At 35.9% G+C, this 12,267-nt stretch overlaps 1 protein-coding gene across 2 annotated transcripts in view; it reads right to left on the bottom strand.

The window, feature by feature from the left end:
* LOC149073239 (peripheral plasma membrane protein CASK-like) overlaps nucleotides 1-10,211 on the bottom strand; it is a 429,829-nt gene extending 419,618 nt beyond the window's left edge. For both annotated transcript variants that reach the window (XM_089247410.1, XM_089247411.1), the window contains exon 1: nucleotides 9,578-10,211. In XM_089247410.1, coding sequence (XP_089103536.1) covers nucleotides 9,578-9,633 — 56 coding nt within the window. In that variant the 5' untranslated portion in view covers nucleotides 9,634-10,211. The remainder of the gene's footprint in view (nucleotides 1-9,577) is intronic.
* Between the last annotated feature and the right edge of the window lie 2,056 nt (nucleotides 10,212-12,267).

Raw genomic sequence — 12,267 nt, 5'->3', positions numbered from 1 at the left:
AGCTATCTCAATATTGGCTAGCTACTTGAAACAGTTTTAGTTCGGAGGAATTCAAAGGACATAAATTGTAATTCATATATCAATCCTTAGTGCAGCCAATACAAGTAGCATGCATCATATGGATGGTATGGTCAAGTGAACAACACGGATTCATGCATACTGTCATTCTACTTCATACAACTCTACTCAACGATCGATCTTCATCAATTTTTTGAAACATCAAAAATATACAAAACAAAACCTTCTACAAAAAAGCCATTGAAAAACTTCGACAGCTGTTCTTGGCTACGTTTCCTTGTGGATTGACGACTTTCAAAGGCAATGTTACTCCAGAGAGTTTGATGGCATTCTTGTTCATTTTTTTTAAATGCTTCTCTAAAATCTGTAGATGGGTGAACATTGAAGTGTTTCACATCGTTATATGCATATTCCTGAGAAACAGACATCGGTTATCATGTCCATATTTCCGCGAAGGATTACATATTTGAAATTAATATACACGACGTTATTCAGAGAGTTAATTTCTAAATGGATTTTCGAACGGAAGTTCAACTCTTAAGTTACTTTTTGAATGACATCGAAAATTTCTGTTTCCATTCAAGAATCGCACCTTGATTTCTTACACAATACCAGTCTCACATACCAAGTTCAACATAATTTTGGAATTATACTTGCACTAACTCTGTTTACGCAATCTCTTTCCCAAGCCATGTTTACTGTACTAACATGGATTCACTTTTAACGGAGCGAAGATAAACTCGTTATGCCGTAAAAGCAGCATATCAGCGATTTCCACATGTTAATGACAATGTTTATTCAAATATTTGATATAAACTCGTTCGCACGTCTTCTCATTCATCAAGAACTTGAATGTGTGAAAGGATAGGCTTCGGAGACATCAAATATTTGAGACTCATTTAAAGAGGAACGTCGCCTTTTCAGAGTCTGTAACTTAATAGAGATGAAGTTTTAAAAGAAATGGGGGAATATAAATTTACTAGGGATAATTGTGTTTGAGGTTTTTCAAAAGTTCTTGCTCCTAGAATATTTTTTTAAAAAATCCACATGCTATCAGAAAAGGAACTGTTTAGTAGAGGGTTATCATAATTCGCCTTTTTTTATAACTGAAGAATATAACCGTATTTTGATGAGATGATTCAGGAATAAAGAGCCAGTTCCAGCGAAAATTTATCTTCGAAACGTTGAAACGTTTTGTTCACAACTGTGACATAAATCTTCAGTGCATATAGGAACAGAGTTTTCTTATTTGTTTCAGAAAAACCTAGAATCTAGGCTCTAGATAAACGGTTTTCAAAAAGTGGTCAAAGGGTCCACATGAAATTACTAAAGGGTCCAGGAGATGTGTTTCAAAACAAAACAGAAACTGAAAAGAATCTTTAGAAAGCATATACATTCCTTTCGAGTTTTTGTAGCTGAAGTTAATAGACCTACTTGGTACCCCACGGGCGTAGCCAGAAATTTCGTTCGGGGGGGGGGGGGACCAAACTGACAAAACAATGGATTTGGCCATCTTTTAACCTTTTTTCGGTCATTTTCTCACATTTCGGGGGGGGGACCAGACCCCCAAGTCCCCCCCCCCCTCGCTACGCCCTTGTGGTACCCTCTATGACAGACCAAGGGATCTGATAAGTACTTGTAGAAAAACACTTCCACAGAAGATATAATTTCCACTGAAGGTGTGGTCGTAGTTGTATGGACCGAAAATGTTTGATAATTAAATTTTCTCAGGACAAAGCCCAGAATCTTTTGCTATGATGTCTTTTGCAAAAGCCTTTGTTATGTGTTGGAGGCGCAACGTCGTTCGGTAGGTGAGCTCACAAATTGAATATATATCAATTATTAATTATTTACATCTTTTATTCACAATTTATACAGCTATTACAAACATAATACTAGGAGTGAGTGACAGGCGTGCCAATAATACGAATGTAAACAAATGCAGGGATAGTCGGCTTTGACTTCAAAAATCACACATGTTGCCACACTGAACTAAACATTAATAATAAGGAGAATAATAATAAACACAGTTGAAAGGGGACGCTACGTCCTTCATTCTTCTACTACTGTAACTTAACCAAAATACTTATGGATATGACCAGTATTATTTTTATACGCCAAAATCAGACATTTTCAAACTGTTGCTCGCGAGCATGGACTCAATGTTTGTGCCAAATTCCATGCCCGCCTAGAGTTCCAGTTATACCGGTGTAGCGCCCGAGTGGCGCAGTGGTAAGATGCTGGTCTTCCACTATGAAGGTTACCATTAATGTCCTCGCGTTTGAATCCAGGCATAGAACGTCAGAAGCAAGTTCTTTACATACCGAGCCTGGGGTGAACACCGATGGATGGAGCCTTCGTTTCCCACCCAGCTACAGTAATTGGAAATTGCCGTATGGCAATATATGACCGGAGTTGGTATGCGGTAAAGTAGTTATACCGATGTGAGTTCATTAACATGTTGGAGTTTTTACATTGGTGCTCTTCTTCCGGATCTGGATATAAAAAATGTTAACAATGTGGAGAACGTAGAGGGCGCTATTCTTACTTCAAAAAACCTATTGAAGCTTTATAGGTTTGCGGTATTTTTTTTTCACTGAAGACCATGGAACGTATTCTTGAAGAGTTTTCAGCCTATCACAGAAAAAAATCTCATTAACAACAAATATGGATCCCCCCCCCTCCCTGGATACACGTGGTGATGACAGAACGTCCTGTTAATGTGGATAGAAAAGAACAACAAAACGAAGCAATTACAGTTAAACGATAGGTAGCAAAGAACACACACACACACACAAACCTATTAAGCTTAAATATACATCCCATCAAAATGAGGCTGAATTTAGCGATGCAAGGAAACGGATCATAAAATTTTAGAACAATAGAAAAGTGAGTCATGCGTGGCAAAACACAAACGATGAGATACAATAACACTACGGGACATATAACAATTGAAAAAATACGTTTTTTTTCTTTCTTCCTCTTATTCTTTACACACAAAATTTGGTAGTCGCCAAGCAACACACCAAACAATGTTGTCGTAGCGACCAGGACTTGTCATTATTATGTTGATAAAAAATAAAAAATTCTGTCATTTTTTATTATTATTATCGCCATGGTGTGTTTTCTGCACGCATTCTGCAAGGCTACTGCTGGAACGTACAAATAGGATCTTATATGGGCGAGACATAGGAAGCTGAGTAAGAATTTCTGTATTCCGTTTCTTACACCTGTGATGAAATTGGGCATTCATGCAGTCAACACTGTTATAACGACTTTGGCTACTACGACTCCTCAGATATAACATCAATAAGTACCTGTCTGACCAATTCCAACAGAGAATAATGCTAATTAACCACGCTTTCAACACGAACGAACTGTAATGTGAATACTGATAACATGTATAACGGAATATCTATCTTCATACACTAACGTGACATACCTCAGCACTTGAGATATTGATGAAATGTTTGGCTGCCCTTTCACTAATAAAATTATGCCCGTAACATGTGAATAAAAATCAACCGCGATATCGATATTTGAAACTTTTAATTTTTTCTCCTTTTACGCGTTAAAATAATCAAGTCAGAAGGAATGCGGACATTGTAAAACATTTTAAAATCAAGAATTTCAATTATCAATATCTCAGCGGTATATATTTTTTCAAATCTTACAGGGTAAATTTCTTCCGGTATTATAAAGAGAAGCGCAAATTTTACTAATTAGTTATTTTTTATTAGGGGCCAGAAAAAAATTTGTTTTCATATTTAACGTTAATTACTATCGTTACATAAATTATTACAGGTCCAAGAGACTTTCTATAAAACCTCTATATTTCATATAGTATCTTAATAACCTGAACTTTTAACGACATAATTTCGCTGTCCCTTTAATGTTATTATAGTGAAGTTTGACTGTAAAATAGAAGTGCAACAACGACACTTTTAAGCAGTACTCCCGATGTACCATGGTACTTATCTCATCGATAAAGATTGAATAATTCGGAGCTGAAAATTTCCCAGCTTATAGACATTCATAGCCACTTAAGGTGATTCCGCTCGCTCTCTTCCAAGACATTTTTTTTTCATTTCTCTCTCTCTCGACTCGTCAAACCATCGTAAAAGGATCGATATCGTCAAGAGAAGCAGCAAACACGAGAGTTAGGCAATAAGGCACCCAGAGCTAGTCAATAAAGGTGATTGCTGCTTCAAGACAACGCTCATACTTCTCTTGAAATTAAGCGGCAAAAAAAATTCATATTAAAAATATGAAAAAAAAATTCAATATCCCTCATCCATCTCCACGATTTTTCGAACTTCACTCTATTTTTTTAATATATATATTCCTGTCAGTAAAAGAGGCCATTTACTTTTTTTTCAAGAAGTCTTCGGAATAACGATTCATCAGCTTCCGAAAAGAATTTTAGAGAATTCATATGAGAAAGACGACAAATTGCATAATTTTTTTCCCCACCTGCGGGTTTTATTTCGTATAATAAAGTAGAAAAAAATGTTTTCTCTTCGAGAATTTTTATTTCCTTCTATTTTCTTTCGTGATTTCCAGCACCTCATACACGTGCGAACTTAACATCCTGGAAAATTCCCATCTCGTCTTATGTACCTTTTTTTTAGCCCTTCTTTTAAATGATTCGTTTGCCTGAAATGCAAATTACTATTTCTCAGCGTAGAGTCAGTCAGGGCCTCTGGCATATTTGGCCGAGAGCCAACGTTGTCAAGAAACATGCTGCAAACACACGCTCTCACACGTAACCTCTCACATTCGTTCCAGAATAGTAAAAAAATTACTCTTTCAAAATCAGTTCCATGTAATATGCAAAATCAATCAAAGAACCGAGTTTCTGTCTCCTCTTTTTTGTATTCTTTCAACGTTTCACTCGACAATAGCTACAATTTATGCAGGCCAAAAAAAGATAATCACTTTCAGGGTCGTCATAACGACGTCGGGGACTAAGGGCCCAAGTTTTTTCCCCGATCCCTTTTAGGCTTTAATTTCACATATTCGGGAAAGAGGAATCATACATATATGTACTTGGAATGTATAGAAATGCTGAAAGATACCCAACAAAAATATGCGTGCATTTCATGCAATATCAATAGATATTCACGGTGACTAAGTATCTGCAACAATTATGAAATCCTTATTTGACTCAGGGCCCTGGTGCGCACTCTAAAACGAAACGGATCGTTTTACTTACAAATAGGTAAATGCACGATAAACTGATACCTCGAGGATCCAAATAATAGTAGCAAATTGTACTAACCTAGCACTTTAAGTTTAATAGAATATCTGTACCTTCTAGTTTTTATTCTTCTCAGCCAGTTGACAGGTTTGAGTTTATCTCACCAATCTCTGGTTCAACAAGTTTAGGTATGGATCCCAGTTTTTGGCATTGATGCATTTTATCTAGTAAACTACTCTCTTTGTTTTGGTTCCTTTTTGGACTTATGATTTCAGTGAAACAAGACATAATATGAGGTGATGCGTATTGCACCTACCATTTGAATTAGAAACCTTGTCATAATGCTTGTGCGCATGTGTATTATAGGCAGATACAGATTAACTGGCTCACTAAAAAATTTATATCACTGGTATATAGACGGTAGGGTGGAGGTTGGCATTCGCCCCCCCCCGTTTATTATACACGCCCTCAGTTATTCGCCCCCTCCTTTGAAGAGCCTATTTTCGCTTATGAGGCGTAGTATACGTACGTTTCTTGATAGAAAGGAGTTAGAGAGTTGGTACATCATGGACCACTGGCTGGTAAAGATGAGGATGTCATGAATATCTCAGAGCACAGGGTCGTTACCAGGAATTTCTTTCGGAGGAGGACGACTGGTATTTCAGGAGAGGGAGGAGTCCTTCCTCCCCGCTTATAAACAAACCCTACATTCCTAGGTACGTTATAAAAATTTAGCGAATTGTGATTGGCCGAAATGGGTGATGAACCATTACGTTACTCAAAGTGAAATTTTTGCTGGCGATGTTCACCAATAAATATATACTTAACCACTTTACGATGAAGGACGCAATATTACATCCAAACATCCGTGGAATAAATTCAAATAAGTCTAACCTGTTTTATTTCTTCTCTCTCCTCATCACCAAGAAACATTATTAAACATTATTGAACCCCCATAAAAGAGTAGTTCTTTTTACCTCCGTCATGAGGAGGTAAAAAGCTATGCTCTAAGGTTAAATAGGTTCTACTAAGTATTACAGATAACAGAGAGTATACAACTGTTGTAGTAATGTAACTGTTTTGCTTTCATTTGTTTTTTCCCTCTTATTTTTCTATTTTGTTCCTTACTTTTTCTAACATGCTATTACGTAACTAAGTTATCATATTTATCACCGAGTCATCAGAGATTATCCGAATTTCTTGCCACTTGCTTGTAAGGGGAATGGTTAATTGTAGTTGAAGCCTCGATTCGCAGTTGGAGCAATGGTAGGTAGTACACACGTACCGAAGGTTGTGTATTCGATTCTCTCTCAATCCCGCTCGAAATCTTTTTCCCTCCCTTCCATCTTTGCTATCATTTATTGATTCACTAAAATGCTTTCTTTTTTTTCTGATTTAATGAAATGCGGTTCAGGCGCATCAAGATGACAATAGTAACAGCCTTGTTACCATTTATTGATTCACTAAAAAATGCCTTCATTTTTTTGTTAATGAACTTAGAAATTCAGTTTCGCCGAAAGTTCCGTCCCTCGTGACGTTTTATCTTTCTTGCTCGTAGTAACCAATCATGGGCGTGATAATGGCTCTTGTGTTACTAAGAAAGTAGAGATTGTAATTACGTGCCCCCCCCCCCCGCTATGCCTTGCTAGAGATGGACGTTTTCACGACAAGATTGTGGTATATTATGCAATTGTCATTTGTTAGATTATTGGCTCTCACTTCTTTCGAGGACTATGCAGAACGCGCATTTCATGTACTAACTGTATTCTCAACGTAGGTTCGCAATCACTGCACGTTCGGTATCCATCTTGAAAAAAAGTAGGCACCAACAAGCCAACACATGCCAATTACACAACTTTTGCTTTGTCCGTGACTTTTCATGATGAAGATTTCTAGATAACCTGCACCTGCCAATAGCATGATAATTACAAAATTATCAACCCTCAACGGATGGAACCTATGTTCCACACGCATTCAGACACGGTTGAGAAATCAAAGTGGTAGATACAATACGAGCCACCATGCATAACACTAAAATGACACTATACTGTGAGTTTATGACAACACTTTCAGCGCAAATCGAAGTATTCTGGCGGATGACTAGTGTAATTAAAGGATTCCACGGCCAACAAAAAACTTCTATAAACTCGCTGTAAGATTGTGGTTTTTTTAAAAGCTCATCAAGAGCCATCATTGCCACTCGATGCGTTGGATGTGTTTCGGAAGAAAGCAGAAATCAAAAGTAGGTTATACAAACTCTGTAGAATTCTCCAATGAATGAATACGGCATTGCACAGGGGTCCTTCGTACGCTTTGTGATAGACACACCTTAAAGAAAATGTTCAAACACATTACTGTAGGGAAGTGTTTCTCAACCTGGTAAGTGATGGACCGTTCAGGAAAAAATGAAAAATATTCGGCAAAGAGGAGGAAAAGCAGATGGCGCAACTAAAAAGTACAAAGCGTTATTTATACATGGTACAAGGTGCAAGGGAGGATACGCAAGTCACATAAGCATTTGCATAGTGTGCGTAAATGTAATGCGTATTTGGAGAGGCTACTTGAAACATGAAAGGACGAGAACCACTGTTGTGGAGCGTAGTTTTCCAACTAGTGTTCTCTAGTTCAAACCAGGGGCTCCACCGTATCAAAAGCTATAAAATATTCTTCATTGGCGTTGCAAGAAAAATATCTGCAGAGGGGAAATACGTATTCATGTGTGTTTAAGTTCCATGGAACGTTTACATAATCATCAAGGGTCTCACGTGAACTGAAACCTCTGTTGTAGTAATGTAAGGCAACGAAAACATCCATTTATAGATATTTGTATCACTGTACAGAAGCCATGTTCCTTCAGGCGGGAATAAACAGTAAATTATGTCAAGAAATACACCTTTCTTTTTGTCATGCCCCCCCCCCCCCACAAGATGAAGCTAATAAACTTCTAGCGTGCGAGCCCAGGCACCAACCTGATATTATTCAATTTTTTACACTGAAGATTTACAAGAAAATCGATATAAGGGGGTCCACTAAAAACTGGATGCCCCCACTCAAGGATGTGGGGATCATGCTTTCGTTATGACAAATCAAGAAATCGTTAACACCTTGTGGATAGGAAAAACAAATCATGAGACGACATTTCATCGCACGTCAATCGACAGAAATGTCACCGTGGATTGAAACCAAAACAAATCGTTTGCTGGTATTTTATCACCGATCGTTCAGACTAAAAAAAAGTATAGTTATTCCTTTCAGAACCTTACCCTTGTCTTTTCTTTTAACTGCAGCAGCAAAGTTACTAAATGGCATCACTTGTGATCTTAAAAATATAGAAAAACTATTCCCGCGAAACGATATTTACGCATACAATGAAAGATATAACCATCTCCATTTACTGCAGCGATTGTACTCATACTTTATTGAGATTTTATGCAAAATAAACCTATTTTCTTCAAATACCCGCGGAAAATCTATTTATTTTATAGGATACTTCGCTATTTTTAATCTGCAAGCATTAAGGCAAACGCCGTCGTCAATATTTACGTTGGAAACTTCACGCGATATGTCAAAACTAAAAACATTTTTTTTTCTATCGGTTCGAACAGTTTCCAAAGTTGGAAAAATCATTGTCTTCAATATAAATATATTATAAAGCATGAATGTTCCCAAAAATATTCTGTAACTAGAAATTATGAAAAAAAGAGAAAAAGTCAGTCATATAACGATTGTTTTAGACTTATCAAAGTTATAGAATTTTTTCCAAGACACTTACCGTCAAATTAGACTATTGTAAATAGCTATTTAAAATGACCAAATCTCATGCATAAGAATAGTACACTGACCATCCAGCCATTAGGTGGTAAAAATATGTTATTTTTGTCATTCCCAGTCGTTTTTATGCAAGCCTATTCAGTTATTTAGAGTTTCAATCTTTTCAATGATGTCTTGAGCAGTAATATTCAAATATGACCCGGGAAGAGGTTAGTTGTTGAGAATTATCAGTTTTTTCTTTAATATTTGAATGAAAATATAATGACTGAGACTTTAACACCAGTTCACTAGTTATTTGACCAATGGTCCTTGGTGCTAATTGGAAAACACTGTCTTCGACATTTGTAAAACTTACCTTTTCCACATCAAGGAAACCATTATTGTCCTATAGGACCATTAAAACTGTCTAAAACAAAAACTGTAACATGTTATCAATAACATCATCAGAAAATTATGCATTCTATGTAACTACCGTCAATTAGATGCAAACAATAACAAAACATCAATAATGTCAATCATAAAATTTATGAATTGACATAAAAAACAATGAAAAAATATGAATAAAAGTATTTCGAATTTTTTACTCACCGGCCAATAATTTCACACAGTTCATAAGCATCATCAAATAAAATTTCATCAGCCATTGTCCAATTTTTCACAGTTCCTACTCTATAGATTTTTACAGTTCAATTATATAACACACCGTGTTATCAATGGGACTTGATACCCATCGATTCGTTTCAAGAGGAAAAATCACTGTTTCTTTCTATCTTTCAATCTCAGCACATGTTCGTAAATTCATCAAATGTTGAAGAAAACAAAAAAAAAATGTCCTCCAAATAAATAATAATAACAAATAATAACAAGTGATGCAAAACAAAACTCTCTCTTTCTCTTTTTACTCACTCTCACAACATGACCGGTTTTTGTTATTTTTTGTTTCCCTTGGAAGAGTCACTTTACTGATGCATCAAGGAAAATTTTTTTTCTTCAAAAATTATAATAAAATAAAAAATAATATTTAAATTATATTTTAAAAGAATCCCGGAACATGCATTAATTTTTTTTTCGAAAGATAACAATAACGATATTACAGAAAAAAAATCGTTAAAAAAAACACAAAACTGAGAGATTTTCTTGCCACTCACACAATAACCACCGCTTCGAAGGTGGTTGCTTGTGTTGCTCTGGGCCGAAGTGAGTCGTTGCTCAGCATCCTTCTTTGACCACTTGCTACCGACGACTCACCCCTCACCCCATCGACGTTCTTACGCGCAAGGAGGGAATATTTCGCGCATGCGCCTAACAACCGACTTTTTCTCCTCTTCTCCATTGTCTGCTTTTTTTTTTTTCGGTCTCTTCTGTGCTCTCGTCTGCTCTCCCTACCACAGACCCCGCCCTAAAAAGATATCAAGACTTTTTTACTTCTTTTTTATTTTATTCTATTATTATTTCCAGATACATTTAGATACAAAATTAGAAGCAAATTGAAATAAAAGACGAAACTTCCCGTTTTATTTTTTGAAAGATTAATAACATACAAAATGCTTTTTGAAAAATTATTATTACATGAACGTTTTTTTTTTTTAAATCTATTATTATTTCTTCCCCTTCTATATAATATAAAGAGATTTTTTTGTTTTTCTTTTATAATTGAAACTATTTCTATGAAATTCAAATTTTTATTTTGTTCCAATTTTTTTCTTATGAACTGTGCATATATATACTATTACGTCTGAATGGTTCTTGAAAGAAAAACTTGAAATTTAATTTATGATTGTTTTGTTATTGTTATTATTTACTTTTGTCAATTGATGAGAATACAACGTTCTTTTCGTGAGAATGATGAACTTGGTTATATCTAATCTCTTGTCTTATGTATTCATATATACGATTGTTTCATATGGTTTTTGTTTTATTTAGTACCGCAATTGGGTGCTAGGGCATCCGGGGCAAGCATGAATTTTGACTCCCCTTGTAATGTTGAAGGTAAGGTTAAAAGATGAAATTTGTGATCCCTCTGGTTCATCGCCTGGGACACCATACCTACCTGCTCCCCGCTAATTGCAGCCCTGGTTTTATTATTCACGATGTTTCTTTGTAGAATGAGTAAATATCCAAATGGTGGTCTGCGAAGCCCTGGAGTCCACTATATACATACAGGGTGCATGGCAAACGGGGGGTATGCATTTTACTGGCCAACCATTGATCCTAGAGGTATACTTTCAATTAGAAAAAGTTTCCAAATAACGTGTAGTGCTCAGATATGCCATTCATCTTTCAAGAGGTTGTATAGTTATTAAAATAAAAAACTGTAAAAAACTTCTTGTACAGTCCCCCTTGTGCCCCAAAATCCAATTGGAAAGTTGTTGCCCGGTCTCTCCTGATGCCAACAAAAAAAATCCATGTTTCAAAGTGCAATATTCATTGAGATATTCGAATTCGGAAAACAGGAAATTTGGGGGAAAACGTTAAATATATGCGGAAAACCCGTTTTACCCGCATTTAACACTGTTTTTTCCAAAATTTCCATATCTGAGTACTACACGTTATTCGGAAACTTTTCTTAACTGGACGTATACCTCTAGGATCATCGGTTTGCCAATAAAATACCATACCCCCGTTTGCTATGCACCCTGTATATTTATTTTTTAGAAGTGTGCTCCGTGTAATAGTCACATCAGGGGTTCCGGGAAAACCTTGGTTTTAGCCCTTTATTAGCTTTGAAGTTCTTATTTTAGCCCTTTGAATTTCTTTGGGGGTATTTAATCATATCGAAAGTTGATCTAATCTGAAACGTGTTCAGCCCTCTTTGTGCCAAATATGGGAGAGATTCTACTGTATGTATTAATACAGTATAATGATAAATCAATATTAACTATAGTAGCTTTTGCTTTAATGGTTTCTGAATAATTGATAATGAGTGAATACTTCAAATACTTGTGATAGTAAATCACCGTCAAAAATTTGAAATGCTGCAGTATGGTGTATATAGTCGTCTTTCTTTGTGTTTTTCTTCGTTCTCGTGAGTTTTACTTAGCGTGTTGTTTATTTTTGGGTCATATTCTGCGGTGATTTTCTTTTTTTTTTAGCGCACGTTGGATTGTGAGATAAGTGGTTTTTTTTTTTATATTGCTCTCATTTTTTTTTTTTAAATTTTCGTTGTGTATTTTCGATCGACTTATATTTATTTTTCTCGTTCGCATTTCATTTTCGTTGTTTTTTCGCCAGGTTCGCTCGCTTCTTTGATATAAGTTCGTAGGTTTTGGACGTTAGTG

The sequence above is a fragment of the Pholcus phalangioides genome, unplaced genomic scaffold (assembly GCF_987345545.1).
Source record: "Pholcus phalangioides strain wild (caught in Gottingen) unplaced genomic scaffold, Ppha-v1.0 ptg000017l_1, whole genome shotgun sequence".
In the NCBI taxonomy this organism is placed as follows: domain Eukaryota; kingdom Metazoa; phylum Arthropoda; class Arachnida; order Araneae; family Pholcidae; genus Pholcus; species Pholcus phalangioides.
The sequence above is the reverse complement of the archived record's forward strand: the minus strand, read 5'-3'. Positions and strand labels throughout refer to the sequence as shown.